This window comes from Orycteropus afer, unplaced genomic scaffold, assembly GCF_000298275.1.
Source record: "Orycteropus afer afer isolate SDZICR_OR568_19922 unplaced genomic scaffold, OryAfe1.0 scaffold00295, whole genome shotgun sequence".
Lineage (NCBI taxonomy): Eukaryota > Metazoa > Chordata > Mammalia > Tubulidentata > Orycteropodidae > Orycteropus > Orycteropus afer.
In genome coordinates this window covers 732,310-760,046 of record NW_006921882.1, presented here as the reverse complement: position 1 = coordinate 760,046, position 27,737 = coordinate 732,310, and the positions used below count along the sequence as shown (strand labels likewise).

General features: G+C 40.3%; 1 protein-coding gene across 1 annotated transcript in view; it reads right to left on the bottom strand.

Annotated features, from left to right (window-relative positions):
* The window catches only part of SYCP2 (synaptonemal complex protein 2), a 106,262-nt gene that overhangs the window by 56,062 nt on the left and 22,463 nt on the right, over positions 1 to 27,737 (bottom strand). The window contains exons 9-14 of the mRNA XM_042782387.1: positions 26,612 to 26,673; positions 25,755 to 25,850; positions 19,373 to 19,433; positions 3,211 to 3,359; positions 2,345 to 2,419; positions 1,600 to 1,746 (exon numbers count right to left, since the gene is read on the bottom strand). Coding sequence (XP_042638321.1) covers positions 1,600 to 1,746; positions 2,345 to 2,419; positions 3,211 to 3,359; positions 19,373 to 19,433; positions 25,755 to 25,850; positions 26,612 to 26,673 — 590 coding nt within the window. The remainder of the gene's footprint in view (positions 1 to 1,599; positions 1,747 to 2,344; positions 2,420 to 3,210; positions 3,360 to 19,372; positions 19,434 to 25,754; positions 25,851 to 26,611; positions 26,674 to 27,737) is intronic.

Below are 27,737 nucleotides of genomic sequence, written 5' to 3'. Positions count from 1 at the left end.
ATAGTAGGAGATCAGTAACAGGTGAAACAGTCAGAGAAGCTCCAGGAAGAAAGTGAAATAACAATGAACCCTGGGAGATCTGAAGGGCAGCATCTGCATAGGGAAACAGCTCAGAGGGCAGGAATGTGTGGGAAGGACACAGAGAAAAGGAGGTAACTAGGGAGGAAGTGGAAAAAGAGCTGTTGCATTGTGAGGATTGCAGTCAATGTCATGAGACAAAATGTGTATGAAGTGTTGTATGGAACTTTCACCCAATTCACAATTAAAAAGAAAGATAGTGAAAGTGAAATGAACTGAGACTTGCAGATGTATGTGTGCCTGAGACGCCTGAGGGAAAAAGGGAAACCAGCCAGGTGAGTGAAGGTCTAGAGCCAAGAATGAGCTGTACAGAGACCTCACTAAAGTGAAGGATTGCTACTGCAATCTTGACTGAAAGAGTCAACTTAAACGAGAGGAGGTCTTAGAACGAGAATCAGTGTCATGGACACAGAGCTCCTAGCACTGTCTGAGTGGGTGGATCCTACCGGGATAATGGTATTTAGGAGCATCCAGTGGCTGCACACAACAGGAGCTGGCTGGCAGATGAAGCGATGGTGTAAGACCAATTAAGAGGTCACGGCATTAAACTAAGTGTGAGGAGTGGGGGAAGGAGATGAGGTATTAGTAGAGGAATGAGGAGGAAAGGGTGAGAGATACTGTGAAAAGAACCACAACCTTGACTCTACATCTGGAAGGCAAGACCACCAGCACCATTAGTGATTAACATAACTGAAGTACAGAAGCAGAATCCAATTTGAAGCAAAGCATAGAGTGTGAGGTCGGACTTCAATAAAGGCTTTGAAAAGGCTTTCGTGAGGATATGCCAGCAGAGCAGGTAGAGACAACCTTTGGTGCCATGCACATGAAGGCAAACACGCTCAGAGGGAGAAGGGCCCGAGACATTCTGAAGGGTGGCACCATGTCCTTGGAGCAGGTCTACACTACGAGGTGGAAGAGAAATACACACTGATGTAGTGAGAGTAGGAAGAGAATTAAGGTGCCAAAGTGGAGGTCAAGGAAGGAAAGGCCTCAAGACAGCAAGGGCTTCCTTGCCATCACTGCCAGCAATGTCTAATTGCACAGCAGGTGTGCAGAAGGCAGCTGGGATGCAGGCCTTCTGGACATGGCCTGGAGGATACCTTCACTGAGGAAGAGGAGAGGAGGACAAAGAGCCTCATCCTTTGCTTTCTTTCCTTATGCAAATACATGTCCCATTACCGATTCATATTCTACACTGTAGCGGAGTGCAAAAACAGAACAGACACCAGACAGATGCAAAAGCAGTAGCTAGTCTCCTAGGCCTCTTCAGTTTGGGATCTGTAAGTGTATGTACTTCACCTTCCACCCCCCAACATCTACAGAGACATACAATTTGCTAAAACACACTATTTTTTTATTTGCATTTGTAGAAGTCAGGGGAAAACTCTTAAAATGTTACTGATCAAAGTTTAATTTAGTGTGACTGATGCATAAATTCCAGGTGTTGTTTCTATACTTAGGTATAGCAATACTCTGGTTTACGGCACTTTTATAAAAGATAACTTCGATACCATTATTTACCTGGAGTTGACTAATTTTTCTGTCCTCTTGATTAGTGTTTTTGACATATTTTGGAGGTTTACAAAAGGCCTTTGGGGGATTAGGTTTTTCTTTTAAACTATCACATTCTTCTTCAACTGGAGAGACTTGACTTTCTGGCACTAGAATCTGTTGAAGAATGTGAAAAAAAGCCCTTTAAAAGTTCTTAAAAATCACTGTGTATCTTAAGAATGCTTCAACTCATCTCCCACTTACCAAGGTCAACCCCCCCTACTGCCCATGTACTATTATAATTTTTAAGTCCTGTGATGATATGCATGCCTAGAAAGTGGCCCAACAAAAACTATCCACTTTTTCAAATATTAATAGATACAAACAAATGTTAACAGATACAAAACGATGCTTCAGTGCTGGGAAATACACTCCTAATTTTTCAGGTGATTTCATAGCTGTGTACTCTCTGCACTAAAACTGTCATTTATCAGTTGCCCTACAGTCACCACCCTACTGCTGGCAACCCCTCCCCCCATGTGTCAGAGGAGAAATGGGCTCCACAGGGTTTTCAATGGCTGGTTTTTCAGAAGCAAATCACCAGGCCTTTCTTCCGAGGTGCTTCTGGGGGACTAGAAATAACATGGTAAAAAATTACATGTATTTTATTGAGACAACTGATTTTTTTCAGATATTCACTCTGTAAAATCAACTTTACTATTGTCTTCTTTTCTAAGATTAAGCTTAGTCCATTGAGAAAAACTGAGAGATATACCTGGGATCCACTGGCATCAAAAAGTATATGCACAGATGTTTTGGCAACTGAAATACCTTGTTTTCTGGTAAATTCCTAAAATTAAAATAAATAAATCGGTGTCATTTCTCCCAATTCTTTCTTCTTTAAGGCAATTATTTCCTGTTTCCTTCAAAATTGCCAGGTTCCCTTACACAACGGCTTTGCATGTAGCAACACTCAGGCGACTTCAGTGACTCTCCTTAGTCTGGTCCCTCTGCAAGGGTTCTTCATCAAACTTACCTCCTAGTACCCTCTAATATAAATCTTCATCACCAATCAAACTTGTCAGCAGAATACACGTCCCGTAAACATCATATAAACTGCCACCACAGATTCTCAGTTAAACAATTTCTGGTCTGTAACGTCCTCCACAACCCTGGAAAGCATCTTACCTAAATTTGATCCTTTTTTTTCAAAGTCAAAGGCCACCTCCACAATAATATTTCAAATCTGATTCTCAAGGAGCAACCTCTTTCCTCAACTTCCTCAATTCATTCTTTTATACTACTTATTTATTCTTCTAGGGTATTATTTGAGTAACTCTCACAAGCAATGTTTAATATCTTGAGAATAGGGCCTTCATGACAACTTTTCCAAGAATTCCTTACATGTTTGAACAGCTGTTGCTCATTCTGTCTTCTGGGATGCTTTCTAGTAACTATCTCAAAGGGTCTGGCTAACAAAATAATGGCTACTTCATGGTACCGTCTCAAAACTAAAATTTTCAGTTTTAAGAATTCTAGGAAAGAATAAAAAGAACAGTAACAATGAAACTTCTAGCACAAACTGAACGTTTCCAGAATTGTGGCAGTAGTAAATATTTATGGAAGAATTAAAACATTTACCTTATACTTATTCACACCAAAAATTTTCTGAGTGACATGAGTGATTTCTAGTGATGCATCAAAATACAAAAGCAATTCTTTCCCTTCTCTTTTACTAATTTTTATCGTAGTTTTCATAAGTATGGTCAGCAGCTTCTTCGACTCTCTCACTGTATACAAACAAATCATATTGATTAGTTTACATTCATTTTTATGATACCATTCTACTGACAGACTATAAATAAGACAAGTAGACAGGTATTAATTGAAAAATCAACTAAATCAAAATCCAAACATCTAGAACTTAATCAGTTTTAAAATTATTCATTCTAGTACTAACTGGCTATATGAACAAATCAAGTCAGTTTACTTTCAGACCTTCATTTCCTAATGTGTACATGATGGGTAAGGCAATAACTACTGAGATAAAGCCCCCAGATAGATTCTGGAACCCACCAGATGCTTAATTTAATATGTCTTGGACACAGGTGGGATAATTATTTTGTTAATTTTAAGAAGGCAAAGAAAATAACTTATAATTACACATAACAGCCATATTTCTAGGCTTCAGCATCTATTCAGGTATTTTCTAAAATTTACAGTTGCTATGAATGGGTTCACAGTAAACAACAACATCTCATAGATGGTGAGTGCCAGGAAACTGTGAGGGAATAAGCAAATAAAATACATATCCACAATGAATTTACCAGCCCAGGGAAGAGACAAAAGTTTAGTTCTCATTTATAACAAGCATTCTACTCTACTCCTGTTCCTTGCAAAAAAATAAACAAAGTTACCAAAAAATTACCCGGCACCCAGTTCATTTTCCTGTGTTATGGACTAAAGGCCCAGCATTAGGTACCACCCTGATCCCTTCCTACTTCTGATGTTCCTACTACTAGCTGAGACGTCTACACACATGCTCTGCCTCCAGGGTATGTTTTGGGGCAGGAGGAAACACATAAAGGAGAGGACCACACAAAGTAGAAAAACAATTCTCTACATCTGAAATTGTGCACGCAACTCCATGGCCAAATAGCCCTACTAGCTATAAAAGTTTCAGTCTTACGAACCTTGCACAAGAAGATTGCTCTCTTACTTTACGTATACGGTCATGAAACTTCCACAGTAATGTGAAGTAACAAGTTCAACAGTAACATGTTTTCAGGCTTCAGAGAAGATGATTTAGGTGGCTCTGAAGATGATGTTTCAGATTTTGATGATGAAAACTGTAGTATTTATAATCTTCATTGATATTTTTGCTGTTATATCCTTCCACACATCAAATTTTACTTTTTTCTGTAGCCTGCTGTGAACTTAAATTCAATGCAACATCTCCATTCATTGTTCGCATGAGCATATATGGTATTAGAATTCCTTCAAATTCTTTATTTTGCTGAATGCTTCCTATTTGTTTTTACTGAAAGATCTGTCTACATATATTTTTACTATCTATGTAGGAATTCTTACAATATTTATTCTATTTTATTGCTTACTTTGTTGAAATTTCTGATATTTGCTCTGACTGCCTACACTGTATCACGGTTGATTTTAGTTAGTTAACAGTATTACTGAAACCAGAAAACTTCCTGTTTTATTACTGGCTATAAAATACAAGCACTTATGGCCATCAACATATCTGGACTGTACACCATTCTAGATACTTCTATGGGATTCTAGTTTACTAACTTACATTAATAAGAATATGTTCTGCTTTGCAAAGGCATGTTAAAAACAAAATAAAAAACTCCTTTAATCCACACATAAAGTACTTGATCTTTTATGAAAGTGTCCTTGTAAAATTAGGATGAGTCAGATATTGGCAACTAAATCTTAATAATCAATTCTAAAGTGATGTCAGACAGCCACAAGGGATTACGTGAAACAAAGGAGAGAAGAGATTCAAAAATGGACACAGAAGACGATTAATGAAGGTTGACAAAAAGCTCAAGAACAGCTTCAGTAGCTGGGGGACCTGGGGGAGCTTCTTCAGCCCAGATCCTCTGGTGGTGCAGTGCTTAAGGCATTCAGCTACTAGCCAAAAGGTCAGTGGTTTGAAACCACCAGCTACTATGTAGGAGAAAGATGAAGCAGTTTGTTTCCATAAAGATGCACAGCCTTGGAAACCCTACGGGGCAGTTCTACCCTGTCCTATAGGGTCACTATGAGTCAGAACTGACTCAATAGCAGTGGGTTTGACTTGGGCAGCTTCTCACTCACCAAGACAGGAAATAAAGGAGGAGCCCTGGGGTCATTACAATGAGTTCAGTTTCAGACACAGGCTTTAGAGATGTGTGGAAATATCTAAGGGGTTTTGTTTACTGCTCACAAGTCCATCTAAAGCTCAGTTGAAAAACTGGGGGGTGGGGAGATTAAAATATGAAGGTGTGGTCAACAATGTCAGACAGATATAGGGGACTGTCTCGGTTCTCTAGTGCTGCTACAACAGACACACCACAAGTGGAAGCCTTTAACAAACAAGAATTTATTCTCTTACAGTTTAGAAGGCTAGACGTCTTAGTTCAAAGTACCAGCTCTAGGGGCTGGGTAAACGCGGCCCCTTCACCTTGGGCTTCAGCTCTGCCTCCTCTGGTAGGCCCACTGGAGCTGGAGGCTTTTTGAATCATGCAGCTGCTGGCTGCTGAGGCTGACGAACCCCAGATTGTCAAGTAAAACAGCACAATCCCAAGACAGGCAGGCAACACGGCAGACCACTGGTTCAAGTCCAGGAACAACTGGTTCAAGTTCATGTTTGGCAGGCATGTGGCAGGCCACTGAGATGAAGACTTGGCCAAATGCAGGATCCAAATGTGCCTAAAGCTAGAGACCTTTCTCAAAGCTTCTCCTTATACACAGGAAGCAGGCCACACCCCAAAGGCAGCTCCCTTTCCACTGATTAATGTCTCACAGCAGATTCCACCATGGAGATGATTACAATCTCATCATGGGGAATAACTACATTCAGCTGTCAAGCCACTCAGAACCATGGCCCAGCCAAGTTGACACACATCCTTAACTACCACTGGGAACAATCAGCAAAAGGACTAAAGTCTTTGTACCAATTTTAACTGTTGGAAGGGCTGGCTGCTGTGACCCCTGTGACTCTCAGCTGGACTGCTTACTCAGAACCTTGGGCCTGATAACAAATGCTGGGAACTCTATCTCTGTTTCTTCCCCTTAATGGGGAAATTTCTATTCTGGGTACACAGTAAACTCTCTCTGCATTGCTTATAAATTCGCATCACATGGCACATGACCTTTTTGTCTCTGTTCCCTGTGGGAAGGGAAATGGCTCTCATCTGCAGCATGAAAGGGGACCACCAGCCCTATGTCAGCTGCAGGGTGACCTGCTGGCCAAGGTGGACCGATGTCCACTGTTGAAGTTGGCCTCACTGTCTCTTCTCTAGGTGAGTAAGGAGTCATTCTATCCAAGACTTGGGTGTACGTTGTTTCTTTCTTAGCAATTTTGGACCTTTGTAGTTTAGCACAGCAAGCAGGGCCAACAACAGCAATGAAGCAGTTATGACCATCGTGACAGGTGAGATTTCACTGCAGTAGGGAAGTAAACCAGAATGTAGTAAGGCCAGAAAGGAACTAGGAAGAGCAGAAGAAAAGAGTTCGTAAATCTATTCTTTCAAGCCTCTTCAGATGAGGAAGAAAAATTGGTGAATGAAATCTTGTGAATAGCAGTAAACATCATCTGATATAGTGACAGAAGATGACCCTTCAGGTTGGAAGGCACTCCAGATACAACTGGGGAAGAGCTCCTCCTCAAAGTAGAGTCAACCTTAATAATTTGGGTGCAGTAAAGCTTTCAGGACTTCCAACTGCTGATGTGCCACAACTCAAAATGAAAAGAAATAGCTGTAAACATTCATTAGTAATTGGAATGTGGAATACACAAAGTATGAATCTAGGAAAATGAAAATTGTAAAAAATGAAAAGGAACACATAAAGGTCAATATTCTAGTCATTAGTCAGCTGCAATGGACTGGTATTGGCCATTTTAGATCAGACAATCGTATGGGATACTATGACAAACTGAAGAGGAATGGGGTCTCACATACATCAGCAAAAAGAGTATTTTGAGATCCACCTTCAAGTAAAATGCTGTCAGTAATAGTATAATATTCCATAGTCCATAAGGAAGACCTGTTAATACCACAATTATTCAAATTTACGTACCAACCACTAAAGCTAAAGATGAAGAAACTGAAGATTTTTATCAACCTCTGCAGCCTGAAATTGACCAAACATGAAATCCAGATGTATCGATAATTACTGATGACTGGAATGAGAAAGCTGGAAACAAAACAGCAGCATAAGTAATTGGAAAACATGGCCTTGGTGAAAGAAAGGATGCTGGATATGGCATGACAGAACTTTGTTAAGACCAAGGACTTTTTCATTGCAAGTAACTTTTTTCAACATCATAAATGACAGCTATACACATCGACCTTACAAGATGGAATACACAGGAATCAAACTGACTACCCTGGTAGGAAGAGTCCAATATCATCAGTCAAAACAAGGACAGGAGCTAACAATGGAATAGACCATCAACTATTCCTAGCAAGTCAGGCTGAATCTGGAGAAAATTAAAACACACCTCAAAGAGCCAAAATACAACCTTGGGTATATCCCACCTGAATTTAGAGAACATCTGAAGAATAAATTTAATGCACTGAATGCCAGTGACTGAAGACAAGACAAGTTATGGGCAGACATCAAGAACATCATGCATGAAAAAGCAAAAGGTTAGTAAGACAGGAAAGGAAGGAAAGACCAAAATGGATGTCAGAAGAAACTCTGAAACTTGCCCCTGAACAGAAAGTAGCTAAAACAAATGGAAGAAATGATGAAATAAAGGCTGAACAAAAGATTTCAAGGGGTGGCTTGAGAAGACAAAGTAAAGTATAAAAATGAAATGTGCAAAGACCTGAAATTAGAAAACCAAAAGGGAAGAACATGCTGGGCATTTCTCAACCTGAACGAATTGAAGAAAAAATTAAAGCCTCCAGTTGTAATACTGAAGGATTCTATGGGCAAAATAATGAACACTGCAGGAAGCATCAAAAGAGAATGAAAGATAGTGCCCTCTATCACCACTTCTACTCAACACTGCACTGGAAGTCCTAGCCAAGGCAATAAGGCAAGAAAGGGAAGTCAAAGGCATCCAAATTTGTAAGGAAAAAGTAAAACTATATGCTGATGATATGATCCCATACATAGAAAACCCAAGAGACTCAGCAAAAAAACCATTGGAACTAATTGAGAGATTTAGCGTAGTAGCAGAATACAAGATCAACATTCAAAATTCAGTTAGATTCCTCTATACCAGCAAAGAGATTGCTGAAAAGGAAATAGGGAAATCAATACCATTACAGTAGCTACAAAAAAAATAAAACACACAGATGTGGAAACAATTAGTCCAAGGGACTGGTATGCCATGCGATTGTCAGCCTTTATGATTATGAGACTAGAAGAACTAGATGGTGCCTGGCTTCTGCTGTCAACACCTTGGAGGGATATCTATATAGGAGATGCAAGGTAGAATGGGAAGACAATGTGGAACAAAACTCAAAAGCATTAAAAAAAAAAAGGGACCAGGTTTGCTTGTCTGATACACCCTGCTGGAACCCCTGAAACTATGATCCCTAGCTGCCCTTCAGGTATGGAACTGAACCTATTCCTGTGGCTTCCAGGCAAACAGAAGAAGGCAAATGAGCTGAACATTTACATTAGATGCATACACTCCTTGCAGAGATCAACCATGGAAGAACAACAGAAGGCCTGTGTATGCACAGGGAGACAGCTTGAGGGGCAGGAGTGCATGGGAGGGAAGGACATAGGGAGGAGGTAACTACTGGGAGGAAGTGGGAAATTGCAGTCAATGTCATGAGACAAAGTGTATGTGAAACTGCTGTATGGACAATGAATTTCCTCTGTAAAGTTTCACCCAAATCATAATAAACTTTTTTAAAAAAATAAAATATTTGGGAATAAATATTACCAGAAACACAAATGACCTGTACAAAGAATATTACAAAACACTACTTCAACAAACCACGAGAGAGTTACATAAATGGAAGAACATACCATGCTCGTGCATAGGAAGACTGAACATTGTGAAAATGTTAATACTACTGAAAGTAATCTATATAGCCAATGCAATCCCAATCTGGATCCCATCAACATTCTCTAAGGATATGGAAAAAACAATCACTAACTTTATATGGAAAGGAAAGAGACCTCAGATAAATAAAGCACTACTGAAGAAGAAGAGCAAAGTAGGAGGTCTCACACTCCCAGATGTTAAAACGTACTATACAGCTACAGTAGTCAAAACAGCCTGGTACTGGTACAATGACAGACACAGACCAGTGGAATAGAACTGAGAACCCAGAAATAGAGCCATGAACCTATGGTCAGCTTATTTTTGACAAAGAGCTGAAATCCATTAAATGGGAAGAGATGGTCTCTGACAAATGGTGCTGGCAAACTGGATATCCATTTGCAGAAAAAAATTAAACAAGATCTATATCTCACACCATAAACAAAACTAACTCCAGATGGATCAAAGACTTAAATGTGAAACCTAAAACTATAAAGTTCCTCAAGAAAAAAACATAGGAGCAAATATAGGGGTCCTCATTTATGGCATAAATAGACTGGCAAGCATAACCCAAAACATATAAACAGCAGAAGATAAACTAAATGAATGGAACCTTCTATAATTAAATTTTTATGTGCTTCAAAAGACTTCTCCAAAAGAGTCAAAAGAGAACCTACAGATTAGGAAAAAATATTCAGCAACGACATATCTCACAAGGGACTTCTAAAATTTATAGAAACTCCAACACCTCAACAACAAAAAAGACAAACAATTCAATTAAAAAATGGGCAGATGACATGAGTAGACACTTCACCAAAGAGGATACTCGGCGGCCAAAAGCACATGAAGAAACGTTCATGATCATAAGCCATTGTTGTTGTTAGGTGTCGTTGTCTCCAGCTCATATCAACCCCATGCATAGCAGAATAAAACACCGCCCAGTCCTGAGCCAGCTCCATGACTCTTGCTACACTTGAGTCCATCGCCGCTGCCACCATATCAATCCATCTCCTTGAGGGCCTTCCCCTATTTCATCGACCCTCCACCTTATCAAGCATGACATCCTTCATCAGGGAATGGTCCCCTCTGACAACACGACCAAAGTATGTGAAGCAAAGCCTGGCTAATTCTCGCCTCCAAGGAGCATTCTGGCTGCACTTCCTCTAGGACAGACCTGTTAGTTCTTTTAGCAGTCCACAGTATTTTCAGTATTCTTCGCCAACTCCACAGCTCAAAAGCATCAATTCTTCTTCAGTTTTCCTTATTCATTGTCCAGCTCTCACATGCATATGAGGTGAATGAAAATACCATGGCTTGAGTCAGGAGCACCTTAGTTCTCAAGGAGACATCTTCGCTATTCAGCACTTGAAAGAAGACCTTTGCAGCAGATTTGCCCAGTGCTATATGCCATCTGATGTCCTGACTGCTGCTTCCATTGGTGTCGATTGTAGAACCTAGTAATGTGAAGTTTTTGACAATTTCAACTTTTTCTCCATTTATCGTAATGTTGCCTATAGGACTAGCTGTGAGGATTTCTGTTTTCTTTATATTGAGATATAATCCATACTGTAGACTGTATTCTTCAATCTTCATCAGTAAGTACTTCAAGTGATCCTCACTTTCAGCAAGCAAAGTTGTGTCATCAGCGTATCACAGGTTGTTAATAATTCTTCCTTCAAACCTAATTCCACGTTCTTCTTCAGATAGTCCAGCTTCTCGGATTATATGCTCAGCATTCAGACTGAGTAAGTATGGTGAAAGGATACAACCCTGACTCACTCCCTTCTTGATTTTAAACCATGCAGTGTTCCCTTTTTCTGTTCGAACGACAGCCCCCCTGGTCTATGTACAGGTCTTTCATGAGTACAATCAAGTGTTCTGGAATTCCCATTCTTCTCAATGTTATCCACAATTTATTATGATCCACACAAATGCTTTTGCATAGTCAATAAAACACAAGTAAACATCTCTCTGGTATTCTTTGCTTTGAGCCAAGATCCGTCTGACATCAGCAATGATATCCTTCATTCCACGTCCTCTTCTGAATCCAGCTTGCATTTCTGGAAGTTCTGTCAATATACTGCTGCAACCATTTTTGAATTATTTTCAGTAAGATTTTACTTGCATGTGATATTAATGATGTTGTTCAATAATTTCCACATTCTGTGGGATCACCTTCCTTTGGAATAGGTACAAATATGGATTTCTTCCAGTCAGTTGGCCAGGTAGCTGTCTTCCAAATCTCTTGGCATAACCGAGTGAGTGCCTCCAGCGGGGCATCCGTTTGTTGAAACATCTCAGTGGGTATTCCGTCAATCCTGGAGCCTTGTTCTTCACCAATTCTTTCAGTGCAGGTTCAACTTCTTCCTTCAATACCATTGGTTCTTAAACATATGCCACCTCCTGAAATGGATGAAGATCCACCAGTTCTTTTTGGTACAGTGACTCTGTGTATTCCTTCCATCTTCTTTTTATGGTTCCTGCATCATTCAATATTTTGTCCATAGAATCTTTCAATATTGCAATTCGAGGCTTGAATTTTTTCCTCAGTTCTTTCAGTTTGAGAAATGTCGAGCATGTTCTTCCTTTCTGGTTTGCTAACTCCAGGTCTTTGCACTTTTCATTATAGTAATTGGCTTTGTCTGCTCGAGGTGCTCTTTGAAATCTTCTGTTCAGCTCTTTTATCTTGTCATTTCTTCCATTTGCTTTAGTTACTCTTCACTGAAGAAGAAACTTCAGTCTCTTCTGACATCCATTTTGGTCTTTTCTTTCTTTCTTGTATTTTTCATGACCTCTTGATTTCTTCATGGATGATGCTCTTGATGTCATCCCATTAATTCTTCTGGTTTCGGTCATGGGTGTTCAATGCATCAGATCTATTCTTTAGATGGTCTCTAAATTCAGAAGGGATATATTCAAGGCCATATTTTGGCTCTCATGGACTTGTTTCAATTGTCTTCAACTTCAAGTTGAACTTGCATATGAGCAGTTGATGGTCTGTTCCACAATAAGCTCCTGGCCTTGTTTTGGCTGAAGATATTGAGCTTTTCCATCTCCTCTTGACACATATGTAGTCAATCTGATTCCTGTGTCCTCCATCTGGCAAATTCCATGTGTATAGCTGCTATTTTTGTTGTTGAAAAAAGGTATTTGCAATGAATAAGTTGTTGGTCTTGCAAAATTTTATCATGCAACCTCCAGCATTATTTCTGTCACAAAGGCCAAATTTTCCAACTACTAGTGATTCTTCTTTGCTTCTCATTTTTCTTTAGCCATTAGAGAGATGCAAATCAAAACAACAATGAGATACCATCTCGCCCCAGCACTAGTATCAAAGTTCAACAAGACAGAAAATAAGAAATGCTGGCAAGGATTTGGAGAGATTGGGACTTTTCATACACTGCTGGTGGGAGTGTCAAATGATACAATCACTGTGGAAAACAGTATGACAATTCCTTAAAAAGTTGAAATTAGAAATAGCATTTGATACAGCAATCCCATTACTAGGTACACATTCTAAAGAAGTGAGAGCCAGGACAAGAACAGATATATGCATACATATGTTCATTGCAGGACTATTTACAATAGCAAAAAGATGGAAACAACCTAGGTGCCCAACAGCAGAATGGATAAGCACATACACACAACAGAATACTATGCAACCCTAAAGAATAATACAGACTCTGCAAAACCTCACGTAACCTGGATGAACTTGGAAGACATTATGATAAGTGACTTAATAAGCCGATCACAGAAAGACAAATATTGTATTAGTTCGTTGTTGTAAAATGTCAAGGAATGGTTTATATATGGAAGGAAACTTTCTTTGTTGGTTAACAGGGGTGGGAGAAGAGGAGAGGTAACACTATAAAGCAAAAATTTTTTTAAAAAGAAGATTGTGGAAGGAATACATAAGGACACTGTACAAAAAAAAAAAAAGGTTGATGTTAAACCATTTCAGCAGGTACCATATGACCAAGAAACAAACGTACTGAAGGAAGAATTCCAAGCTGCACTGAAGGAACTGGTAAAAAACAAAGCTCCAGGAATTGACACAATACCCACTGAGATGTTTCAATAAACGGATACAGTGCTGGAGACATTCACTCATTTATGCAAAAAATTTGGAAGACAGCTAACCTGGCCAACCAAATGGAAGAGATGCATATCTGTGCCCCTTCCAAAGAAAGGTGATCCAAGAGAATACAGATATTATCGAATGATACCATTACTATTGCTGTTGTTGTTATATGCCATCGAGTCAGACCTGACTCATAGAGACCTCTCCTTGGGTTTCCAAGGAAGTATCACTATGGAAGTAGATTTCCCAACCTTCCTTCCAAGGAATGGCTGGTGGGTTTGAACCACCAGCCTTCTGGTTAGCAGTCAAATAACTTAGGCACTATGCTACCAGAGCTCCTATTACTATCACACACAGGTAAAATTTTGTGGGACATAATTAAAAAATGGCTATAGCAGTATATTGACTGAGAACTGCAAGAAATTCAAGCCTGAATCATAAGAAGGTGTGGAACATCAGGTATCACTGCTAATGTCAGATTGATCTTGGCTGAAAGCAAAAAACATGAGAAACATGTTTACTTGTGTTTCTTGACTATGCAAAGGCATATAATGTGTGGATCATAACAAATTATGAATAACATTGCAAAGAATGGGAATTCCAAACCAGTTAATTGTCCTTATGAGGAAACTGTACATGGACCAAGAGGCTGTCATGCAAACAGAACAAGGGGATACTGCAAGTTTAAAATCAGGAAGGGAGTGCATCAAGGTTGTATCCTTTCACCATACTTATTCAATCTGTATGCTTAGCAAGCAATCTGAGAAGCTAAACTATATAAAAAACAGGCATCAGGACTGGAGGACAACTCATCAACAACCTGTGATATGCAGATGACAGAACCTTTCTTGCTGAGAGTGAAGAAGACTTGAAGCACTTACTGATGAAGATCAAAGACTACAGTCTTCAGTACGGATTATACCTCAATGTAAAGAAAACAAAAATCCTCACAACTGGACCTATAAGCAGCATCATGATAAATGGAGAAATGACTGAAGTTGTCAAAGACTTTGTATTACTTGGTTCTACAATCAACACCAATTGAAGCAACAGTCAAGACATCAGATGATTTATTTGCACTGGGCAAATCAGCTCCAAAAGACCTCTTTCAAGTGCTGAAGTGCAAAGATGTCTCCTTGAGAAGTAGGGTACATCTAACACAAGCCATGATATTTTCAATTGTCTCATATGCATGTGACAGTTGAACAATGAATAAGGAAGACCGAAGAAAAGTCGTTGCTTTTGAGTTGTGGTGCTGGTGAAGAATGATGCAAGTACTGCGGACTGCTAAAAGAAATAACAAGTCTGTCCTGTAAGAAGTGCAGCCAGAATGCTCCTTGGAAATGAGAAAGGCCAGACTTCACCTCACCTACTTTGGTCATGTTGTCAGAAGGGACCATTCCCTGGAGAAGGGTATCATGCTTGGTAAAATGGAAGGTCAACGAAAGAGGGAAAGGCCCTCAATGAGATGGACTGATATACAACAGCTACAACGATGGCTAAGTATAGTATAGCAGGGATCGTGGAGCTGGCACAGGACCAGGCAGGGTTTCGTTCCGCTGCACACAGGGTCGTTGTGAGACAGAGACGACTCAACAGCATCTAACAACAAAGAAAGCAAAAATCCTCACAAGTGGACCAATAAGTACCATCACAATAAATGGAGTAAAGATTGAAGTTGTCAAAGATTTTACTTTGGATCCACAATCAACATCCATGAAGAGGCAGTCAAGAAATCAGATGTTGTACTACACTGGGCAAATCTGCTGGAAAAGATCTCTTTAGAAGAGCAGAGATGTCATTTTGAAGACTAAGGTGCATCTAACCCATGCCATGGTATTTTCAAGAGTCTCTATTTGCATGTCAAAGCTGGACAATGAATAAGGAAGACCAAAGAAGAACTGATGCCTTTGAATGGTGGTACTGGCGAAGAATACTGAAAACAGCATGGACTGTCAGAAGAATGAACAAATTTCTCTTGAAGGAAGTACAGCCAGGATTCTCCTTAAAAGTGAGAATGACCAGACTTCCTCTCACTGACCTTGGTCAGGTTGTCAGAAGGAACCAGTCCCTGGAGGAGGATATCATGTTTGGTAAAGTAGAGGATCAGTGAAAAGGTGAAGGCCCTCAATGAGATGGACTGGCAGCAATGGGCTCAAGTATAGCGAAGATTATGAGGATAGTGCAGGACCAGGCAGTGTTCTGTTCTGTTGTACACAGGGTCACTATGAGACCGATCTGACTCGATGGCACCTAAGAATAACAACCACCAATAAGGCTACTGTTTTGATTACCTAGTGACACTCTGACAAGAATATACCACAAATGGGATGGCTTGAACAAACAGGAGTTTATTCTTATAATTTAGAGGCTTTAAGTCCAAGTTCAAAATGCCAGTCACTAGGGTCTGGGTGAAAGCCCCTCAACCTTGAGGTTCAGCTCTGCTCCCTGCTCCTGGCCCACTGGAGCTAGAGGATTTTCTTCACTCAGACAGCTACTGGCTGCTGAGATTGACAAGCCCAAGGCTGACAAGTAAAAAGGCACAGTCCCAATGTTACCAAGCCACACAGCAGGCCATTAATTTAAGTCCATTGAAAGTCCCAAGGTTGGCAGAGCATAGCAGATTGCTAAATGATGACATGGATACATGCAGGGTTCAAGCATGCCATAAGCTAGAGACCATTCCCCAAGACTTCTCCTTATATACAGGAAGCAGACCATATCCCCTAGCTACTCAGCTGCTCACAGGAGATTCTACCATGGAGTTGATTACCAGTCTCATCATGGGGAAAACTATGTCCAGCTGCCCAGCCACTCAACCAGGCCCAGTCAAGTTGACACACAAACTTAACTACTATAGCTACTAAATGGATTAAATGCTCCAGTTAAAAGACTAGTATTGTCAGAATGGATTTAAAATAATACGAAACAACCTCTGAATTTTACAAGAGACACTTCAGGACACAAATATACTGAAATTAAAAGATAGATAAATCATATCATATAAACCTTAATTAATGAAAAACAGTTTAACTAAACTAGTATCAGATGACCTAGACTTGAAGCCAAGAAGCATGACTAGAAGTGTGACCAGAAGAAGGGATGTTCAATAATGCAAGTCAATCAATGTATCACTATCATAAATTATTGTAAATTATTTTGCACCAAATAATAAAGACTCAAAGATTTTACTTTGGATCCAAAATCAACACCCATGAAGCAGCAGTCAAGAAATCAGATGTACTGCACTGGGCAAATCTTCTGGAAAAGACCTCTTTAAAGAGCAAAGATGTCACTTTGAAGACTAAGGTACGCCTAACCCATGCCACGGTATTTTCAATAGTCTCATACGCATGTCAAAGCTCACATGCTTTGTCCGGGGGTGGGGTGGGGGGAAGAGCAACCACTGACAAGACTCAAAGGAGAAAAACTGATCTACTATCATACTGACGAAATGCAACCCATTGACACTGAGTCAATTCCAACTCATAGTGACCCCCACTGTGTTTCCAAGGCTATAAATCTTTATGGAAGTACATTGCCTTATCTTCCTCTCACAGAGCAGCTGGTGGGTTTTGAATCAGCCACCTAGTTAGCAGCCAAATGCCTTACCTACTATGCCACCAGAGCTCCTTACTATGCTACCTGGAGATTTTAATGAATTTTTCTCAATATCTGATATCTTCAAACAGACCCTTTCCCCTCCCCCTGCCAAAAAAGGAAGAATGAGTGAACAATTTATTTGTAATTGTAATATATATAGAATATATATTTTACAATTGAGATATATAGAACTTCATCAGCCTTTTGCTGCAGAAAAACACCAGGCTCTCACAGGGAGTTTGGGAAAACTGAAGGAAGTTCTGTACAGGAAGCTGGCCAGCTGGGGAAGAGAGAGAGGAGCCACTGTCAAATCCCTTACAGAACAAAATGCTGAATCTGCAGGGAAAGACACCTCCAGAGGGGACTGGAGAAACTCCAGCACAGCCTGGAGAAGGGAGCTCTGCCCAGTCCCAGCAATACTATCACTAAAGGAGAAGAAAAAAGGCCTTCATCTGCAGAGTGAGGGACTCCAGGCCATAGTCTGGGAACACTGGAGGGTTTAGGGAGCAGGCAGGGAAAGCTCTGTCCATGGAGAGGTGACAAAAACAATGTGAGGGCCACACATCTGAGGCACAGTGCACTGTGCCATCCAAAGACTTATGTTTAAACAGAAGACTGCAGAGGGTCTTGCCCCCATTGACAACAACAGCACACCGCAGCACGGGGAGCTGGAGAGACTGAGGAGCAGCCTGAAGGGAGGGGCCAAAGCCAACAGGGAGACTAATATGGTCACTGGAGGAATCTGAGGCCTGGTGCCCATAATGGCAACAACTTGAAACCCAGCTCAACTCCCACTTAGATTCACATAATGCTCAGCAGAGCACTTAACCACTCAACCCCAGGGATCATACAGAAATAGACAGTAAAAAAAAAATAACAGACTATTAGAAACCATTTATCTCAATAAATTCAGCAAACCTACCCAGGTGAAATGGGAAGATGCCTTGAAAGGCACAAATTACCAAGCTCACTCAAGAAGAAAGATATTCTAAAACTCTTTGTGTCTACTAAATAAATGGAAGTCTCAGTTAAAAGACTCAACAAGGAAAACTGCAAGCCCAGAGAGCTTCATGGGTGAATATCAGCAAGCATTTAAGGAGGAATTAATGGCAACACTACATAAAGTCTTCCAGAAAACGGAAGACCATGGAATACATCCCAACCCACTCAAAGAGGCTGATGTTGCCCTGATTCTGAAACAAAAGAGCATTACAGGAAAAGTACACAGAATGACAACTACAAAAAACATATATTAACTTGAAAACACTAAAAGAAAATTACAATTTTAAAAATTTACAAAATTTTTGCAAATAAATCCCACAATATGTGGAAGGATACGGTATCATAACCGTGTGAGGTTTACTGCAAGAAGGCAGAGTTGAATTAATGTTAAAAATCATTATACTTTATTATATTAAGGAATTAAAAAAAATTAGTCATGTCAATAAATGTAAGAAAAGCCTTTTCCCAAATCCAGTATCTATTTATGATCAAAGCAATCAGCAAAACAGTAATGGAAGGGAGTCTCTTTGTCCTGGTTAGACGGCATATATAACAAACAGCCACCATCACACTTCATGATGACAACATGAATGCTTTCTCTCAAACACTGGGAGCCAGGAAAAAATATTCATTCTCATCACTTGTATTCAACATTGTACTGAAGACTCTAGCCAGTGCAATAAGGCACAGCTAACCATCTGAAATGTCAAGACATGGGACTGTACACTGGTGGTAAGAATGTAACATGGTACAACCACTTCAGACAACAGTTTAACAGTTTCTTAAAAGTGAAATATACACCCATGATATGATACCACATCCATTGCATTTTTATTTACCTAAGTGAAATAAAAACATACATCCACACAGATACTCACAGCAGCTTTTTTTTTTTTAATACAAACAAACAAACAAAACCACCTGGCAATATTCTAAATATTATCAATAGGTGAATGGACAAATTGAAGTATATCCACACAATGGAATTCCACTAAGCAATAAAAGGAATAAACAGGAATAAGCTATTGATATATACAACATGCTGAATCTAATATACACAAGCACACACATATACACACTTACACACATACATATACTGAAAGACGGTAGCCAGATACAAGCTGCTCTCTACTGTATGACTCCATTTATATAATCTCAGAAAATGCAAACTTGCCCACAGTGAGGGAAAACAGATGAGTGACAGCTTGTAGAATTAGGTACAGGAGGGAGGTGAACACTGGGGTCAGGGGCTTCATATCAAACTAGCACAGTTAGGAGTGTGAACAAAGAAAAATGGTGACTTTGTTTCCATCCCTCGATTTGGTCTTCCTTGAGACCACACAACTTCTACTAAACGTGAATCACAGAAAAAAGTCTGGTACCTTCGATGCTGTATAACTGCACTGTTTCTTCAGGCACAGTAACTATTTCCCACTGACGATCCTTAAATTTAAAAACAGGTTTGACAATAAATATGTAGATAAACAGATAATGATACATTTCTGACATAAAGTTTCATTAAACACCAGGCTTTAGGTTATACAGATTACAAAGGTTATTTTTCTTAAGTATTATTAATACCAGTGGATGTATTATGTTCCTCATTATGAAAGTCAGCACATCAACTGGTGACATGACATACTGTCTGTATCACATTTAATCTACCATTACCTTTTACAGGAAATGATGATGTGGATCTATTTTAGAATTTTCTTTTCTTAACCAGAACAAGAATGCCCATGCGCTGATTTTTACTAGAGGATACCCTTTTAAAAAAATTACAACCCCGTCATTTCTTCCTTTGAAATGTTTTGTGAAGTGATATTCATTCCTCAATTCCCAGTAAAATTCCTAAGGCCTGTAACAACAATACTTGTTAACTGATTGTCCTTAGATTCAATCATTGGATGCACATGAAAAATAACCTAAAATGTTTTTCTCTTCTAAGTACTTCCATTGAAAATTTCTATAACAATAAAATTATAATGAATTCATAAAAAGTATTAGTAAAAATTAGACAGCATTCCTAAAAGATGGGACCTGAATACTTCCCAATAAACTTGTGAGCAAAACAGATTCAACCCTCTGTTCTTTAAGGACAACTTACTCCCTAGAGAAGGGGCTCTGGTGGTGTAGTAGTGGTTAGGGCAGTGGGCTGCTACCCAAAAGGTCTACAGTTGGAACCCACATCAGCTACTCCGTGGAGAAAGATGAGTCAGATGGGTTCTGTACAGATTTACAGCCATGGAACTCACAAAGGATAGTTCTACTCTGTATGACTCAATCAACTCGACAGCAACAGGTTTTTTTTTTTTGCTTACTCTGTAGAAATCCTCAGAACCCTCTGTACTGGTTCTCTAGTGCTGCTATAACAGAAATACCACAAATGGGTGGATTCAACAAACAGGAATTGATTCTCTTACAGTTTAGGAGGCTGGAAGTCCAAATTCAGAGTGCCAGCTCTAGGGGCTGGGTGAAGGCCCCTCACCCTTGGGCTTCAGCTCTGGCTCTTCTTCCACACCCACTGGAGCGGGATATGTCTCCTAACTCAGGCAGCTTCTGGCTGCTAACACTGACTAACCCCAAGTTGGCAGGTAAAATGGCACAATTCCAAGTTCAGCAGGTAACACAGCAGGCCACTGGATGAAGACTCAGCCAAAGGCAGGATCTAAACTTGCCAAAAGCTAGAGACCTCTCCCAGGTTCTTCCATATATACTGGAAGCAGGCCATACTCCAAAGGCAGTTCTTTCCAGTGATTACCGTTTCATAGCAAATTCACCGTGGAGGTGATTACAATTTCATCGTGGAGAGGTAAGTGCATTCAGCTGCCAAGCCACTCAGAATCATGGCCAAGCCAAGCTGACACACAACCTTAACTACCACACCCTCCCTCTCCTCACCAACTCCCTCCATTGTTACTAGTTTAAACCCCTAGGGCACCTTCCCAACCCTTTCGGTGCAGATTCCCCCAAACCTCAAAACCTCAGGATCAAGAGGCCACGTTTTGTATTCTCTTCTCTCCCCCAAAGCTTTCAGCACTCTCCTATCTTTATTTGTGTCTAAGAAACTTGCTCCTTTCAGGCCCATGGCATCTGGCATATTCTATAACCACTGGTTGTTGTCCTCTATCAACTTCAAAGTGACTCTTTCTCATATACTGAAGATTCTAATGCTTGACTCACTGCCTTTTCCAAAAAAAAAAAAAAAATTGTATTATGGAAATTCTCAACCACATTTTTTAAAAATGGAAATCACGGTGCAATGAACCCAGAATGTGCCCGCATGCAGCTTCAACAGTGACTAGTACACGGCAGCCACCTTGTTTCAGCTGCCCCCACACCCCCTCTTCCAACGCACTCTTTTCTTCTTGGCCTTCATTTTGTTTCCACACACTCTCTCTCTCTCATGGCACCTCACTACCAATTTTAAAATGCTCTTAGCTTTACAACAGAAAGTACCTAACAAAGAACCCTCCTCTAACTACTAAAGTGTTCTTCCCCTTAACATGATGTCTTTATTTCCTCAACAAGAATTCAACCTTCCAGGAATGCTTCAACTTTCACAGGCCAGCAGTTTTTATTTTATATAACCCCAAGCGTATTGACAGCACTGACTACTTCCTCTTATAAAAATAATACACTTTCGATTTGTTTCCTTTGGGTTGATTTTTTTTTTTTTTTTTATTGTGATTTGGGTGAAGATTTACAGAGCAACTTCACTTTCCACACAGCAGTTCACATACACTTTGTCTCGTGACATTGAGCAATTTCCCACAATGCAACAGCTCCCCCCCTCCTACTTCCTCCCCATAGTTACCTCTTCCCAGTATCCATCCCTCCATGAACTCCTGCCCCCTAGCTGTCTCCCGGTGCATAAGCAGCCTTTCTTTCTCCCATGATTGTTCTCTCCAAAGAGTGTATCTACCTCAGGTAAACGTTCAAATCATATGTCTGTCTTTTGTTTGGCTGGAAACCACAGGTATGGATTCAATTCCAGACCTGAAGGGCAGCTAGGGGCCATAGTCTCAGTGGTTCCACCAGGCTCTATTGGGCCAGCAAACCTGGTCCCCCCCCCTTTTTGAGGGGGCTGATTCTTCAAGTGTCTTTTCCATCTTTTCTTCATCTTTTCCATCTACTCTCTGCAGATTCATTAAATCCCATGGTTTTACTTATCTCTATACAGACTCGATGGCATGTAACAACAACATCATACAGATGATAAAACATCCATGTGGCTCAGTTCTCTCACCAGAACCTCAGAACAACTTATCCAACTGCCTACCACATACCTTCAGCTGAATGTCCCACAGGCATCTCTAATCCATACATTCAAAGCTGAACTCATAATCTTTCCTTTACTAAATTTACCCTTCTGTAACCAACATCTCCATCCACCTAGCTACTCAAATTATGAATCCTTCCTCTTTTTTGCTAAAACCTATCACTTTCTCTTGTTTGTCTGAACTTCATTCATGTTCACCTATCTCCACAATCACTTCCAGAAACTATGCCATCATGATTTCTCACCTGGATTATTACAAAAGCCTCCCCCCACCAGCATCCATGTCATGCCAGTTGAGCTTGACGTGTCCAATGACCATGGTCCTGAGCCTGTGGGCCCAGTGACTCAATGCCCTCCAAAGTGTTTGGTTGTGACTAAGAAGTTATCATAACTTTGTCCTTCGTTGGCTCCATTATATATAGGGACATTCTTATAGCACATAAATTTGTGTACCTACAAACCTACATATGGTCATGGGTATATTTATAAAGGCCTCTTAACTCCTTATGGTCTCGTTCCTTTCAATCTACTCTCCCCATGACGCTCACGAGAATCTTGTATGTGTATGTGATCACTGCACCTCCAGCACCTAGAGTAACACCTGGCACAGAGAAAGTTAATAATAAATACCTGCTGGATTGACATAAGCCCCAACTTCAAGTCCTGCCTCTGGTCCATACTGCCTTGTTTCCTACCAACAACCTCTGAGCTCTTTGTACCCACACTATGTAAAGATACAATGGATTTTTCAGTTCTTTGAATATGTCATTCTTTCATTCTTGCAAGAATTACCAGTTCTTAAAAGCTATTACCAGATAAGTCATTGATATAACATTCTTGGGGAGTGGGGGGTGGGCGGAGAAAATGACAACAAATAAACATGCTTTGAATAATAAAAATTACTATAAAGGCAATAAAAAAGGACTGTGTAATACAATGTGGCTAGGAGGGTACTTTAGATTGAGTGACAAGAGAGCGTCTCTAAAAGCAGGTGACATTTGCGCTGAGAATTAAAGGGGAAGGAACTAAGATGCAAAGATTTGGAAGATGTGTTCCACGCAGTAGAACCAGCAAAATGGAAAACCTGAGATGGATTAGAGGTACAGGAAGAGAACTGAACATGGCTAGCAGGGAGCCATGGGAATGATGCAAGATGTCAGAGTAATAGCTAGGGGCCAGCATGTCCAGAGAGAGCCTCATATGGCGTATTCAAGAGCCCTGGTGACTCGGTGGTTAGGTCCTAGGTGTCAGGTCAGTGGTTTGAACCCAACAGCTGCTCTGCAGAGTAAAGATGTGGCAGGCTGCTTCTGTAAAGATGCCAGCCTTGGAAACCCCATGGAGCAGTTCTACTCTGCTCTACTGCGTCTCTATGAGTCAGAAATCAACTTGACAGCAGTGGGTTTGGTTTTGGTTTATGCTATGGTAAAGAGACAAAAGAAGGGTTTTAAGCAGGCACTCCAAAAGGCTAGAGGTTTGAGTCCACCCAGGAGCACCTTGGAAGAAAGTCCTGGTGATCTGCTTCAGAACAACCAGCCCCTGAAAAGCCTACGGAGCCCAGCTCTGCTCTGACCCACAGCAGAACACCATGAATCAGAGTCAACTCATGGTGACCACTTACGTAGAGAATGGCTTCTAGGGAGAGCAGGAGGGACACAGACAGAGCACACTCAAACCAAAACCACCAAACTTACTGCCACTGAGGTGACTGAATCATGGAAACCCCCACTGGGTTTCTAAGACTTCACCTCTTTCCAGAAGCAGACTGCCTAACCTCTCTGTGGAGCAGCTGATGGGTTTGAACAACCGATGCTGTGATTAGCAGCCAAATACCTTAACGACTACACTCACCAGAGTTCCTGTGAGTCCACAGGACAAAGGACATATTCTTGGAAAGAAGAGGCACCTGGGATCTAGATCAGTGCCCAAGATGCATTGGTCATTTAATACTTCTAATTGCATTTTATGACTCGACGGCAAACAACAACAACAACAACAACAACTGCATTTTATATGTTCCTTATCACAGATGACACTAGCTCGAATGCTTATTTTCTTGTCTGAATCATGCATTCCAAGCTGGGTGAAGGCAAGGACCACATCAATCCTGTCTATCCTCTTCCCCCCAAATACAAATGTAGCTCCCAAAAGAAACCCCAGCTAAAAATACTCCTACAAACCCTGCAGGTGTACATGTTGTTGTTGTTGTTTGCCGTCGAGTCAGCCCTGACTCATAGCGACCCCTCCTTGGGTTTCTGAGGCAGTATCACTACGCAAGTAGGATTGCCAACCTTCCTTCCGAGGAGTGGCTGGTGGGTTTGAACTGCCAGCCTTCTGGTGAGCAGTCAAGTGCCTTAGGCACTATGCTACCAGAGCTCCTGCAGGAGTACATACACTAATGAAAACTGTCATTAACCCCGAGAAGTAGTATGTGTCATTGGAACTAGATTTTAACCAACCATTCTAAGAAACCACCAAAAAAAAAAAAAAAAAAACACTGCAATCCAGTCCATTCTGATTCACTGTGACCCTACAGAACAGAGCAGCACTACCCTACAGGGTTTCCAAGGCTGTCATCTTTGTGGCAGAAGCTGACTGTCTCATTTTCCACAGACCTTCTAGTGGGTCTGCACCACCAACCTTTAAATTAGCAGCCAAAGGCTTTAACCATTGCTCCACCAGAGCCCCTAGGCATTTTTAAAAGTTACTCTAAAATGAGAAGGAAAAAGATATTTGGGAACTTTGAGAGGCATCTGGCTAGCATTCATCAATAAAGAGCTTCCCTGAAACTAACAGCAGGATTCCGGAGAGGGACTAAAGAGTCCAAAGGCTCCTTAACCAGCCACCATCAGATCAGCAAAAGTGATCAACTCTTTCTCAGACTTGGGCAAACTGCCCGCCCCTGTGCTGGAAGAAGCCATTGTACCAGGGGTTGCTATCAGGAGACAAAATGCCCCCAGGACTTTCCTCAGGTTCAAAGTGGTCAGGAGAAAACAGGGAGGCTTAAGCGTGACCTATAATATAGCATGAGATAGCAAGGAAGGAAAGTTCACTTCCAAACATTCCTGGAAGAACCAAGCCCTTGCTACTTGTGATTTTATGAATGAACAAGTTAAAACCACTAGTAATTATGTGTTATGTTATTTTTAATTGAGTGTCTCTATACAGAGTGTCTTTTTTAATGTAAACCTGCATTTGTTTTTAAGAAGTAATTCATTTCTGAAAGCTTAAATGTTAAAAAGATTAGTATTAAAATTTATTATTAATTTAGTATTAATTTTTCTGTTATAATTAAACATTAGAACATTATTCACATTTTTAAGGAGCTTACCATGTTAATCAAAACTACTAGTTAACATTGAAATCTATTAAAATAGCAGGTATAAAAAATAAATACACAGAGAAATGTACAGTCTGAAAGTGAACTGAAAATGGCGTGTACCTCCATGTACGTGCCAACACCGTGGAGGGAGGAAGAAGCTTACCTTGTTATTTGCAGCAACGTAGAAGGACAGAGTCTGGCTGCCCAGGTTGAAATCAATCCAAAATTCCTCAAGCTTCTCATCAGATGGTATTTGCAACTAGTAAAATAAACGTACAAAACTAGTCATATAGTACACTTTCAAAATGATGACAGACAATATGAACATGCTATATTCATGGCTGTATTGTTTTGTCTACTTAATAACTGGAAGGTGAGGGAAGATGAAGAGTGGCCAAGTATAACATTTATATCAGTTTGGAAACAATCAAAGGAAATGCTGGGTTAGGAATTTACAGAGCAATTAGCTAGCCCAAAAAATTACAACTATTCCAGGTGATCACAGGGGCTGACCACCAGTTTGCTTATGTTCAGGCATGATAACTCCACAAAGGCTTGATTAATGAGACAGAAGGACATCTGGGAAAGTAAACACTTTCCATTGTAAAATCAGCCTGTGCTGCACTCTGCTTCATGTAACATCTCTTAGTGTCCCTGAGACAGGACTATACCAGCTGTGTCTCTAATCTCCTGGTGACTACTTTTAATGTCTTATCAACATATAGGAGCTCTGGTAGCGCAGTGCCTAGGGACTTGACTGCTAACCAGAAGGCTAGTAGTTCAAAGCCACCAGCCACTTCTCAGAAGGAAGATGGGGCAATCTACTTCCATAGTGATACTGCCTCACAAACCCAAGGAGGGGTTGCTATGACTCGGGTCTGACTCAAAGGCACATAACAACAACAACAACATATCAACATATAGCCCTTAGTTTACTAGACCCTTACAATCAAAATCACTCAACTTTCTTTTAAAGAAAAGTATACATTGAAAAGTTACTTCATATTTATCAAAACTTACTTCATATTTATCAAGAAATGCTGATACACAAGGATATGTAAAGACCCTGAAATAAAAAGAAGCTTAAGTTAAAGAAAGTCATAAACCTTCACAGCCACAGATCATGTCTAGCATCCAAAGGAAATCAGGCAGGGTTATGACAACTTACAGAACAACATGTTTCTTTTTATTACTTTTTTAAATAAAATGTTAATAGAAATGTTCTTCTGTAGAAAAAGTATATTACTCTGAGGGTACTACTCAAGCTACATTTTGGACTAAAGTGATTGTATCAATCTTGTCTGTGAGTGCTATCAACTGTAACTAGAGATTCCTAATGTAGCTTATTCTATTTATACAGTGGATGTTCACACAGAACACAAACCAGCAAAGTAAAGAAGTAGTGAATAATACTGCTAATAAAAATGGCAGGGTTTATTAAATGTTTCTTGGGCAGATACTATGTTGAACACTTAGTATACAGTTATCTCATTTAATCTTCAAGATAAACATATGAAGTAGGGTGCCATGGAGTCAAATCAAACTCATAGCGACCCCTCCCTTGGGTTTCCAAGGCAGTATCACTATGGAAGCAGATTGCCCCATCTTCCTTTTGAGTAGTGTGTGGTGGTTCAAACCCACATCCACATGGCTTAGGCACTAAGCCACCAGTGCTCACATGTATTATTACTGTTCTTACTTTACAGCTGAGGAAACACAGACATGCTAAATGTTAAATAACTTGCCCCATGTTGGAACAAGAAGTGGGGAACCTGTGGTTCAATCCAGTATGATCTCCTGAATTTGGCCCTTATTCTCTCTTTAATTTCCTTAGTAAGTAAAATAAATGTGACCTCATCCGTCCAATAACCATGTCCTGAGAAGATGACAGGCACAAACACCACCCTTCAGTCATTACCAAAAGTGATGAAGGTTTCACCAAAACTAGGCAAAGACATCACTAAAAAGGAAAACTACAGACCAATATCCTTCATGAAAACAGATGCAAAAATCTTTAACAAAATCTGAACCTTTGGGCTTGGGACCATAGTCACAAGGGACATCAAGCTCAATTGGCATAACATACTACACAAAACATTGTTCCACCTCCTACATTGGCGAATAGCGACTGGGATCTTAAAAGCTT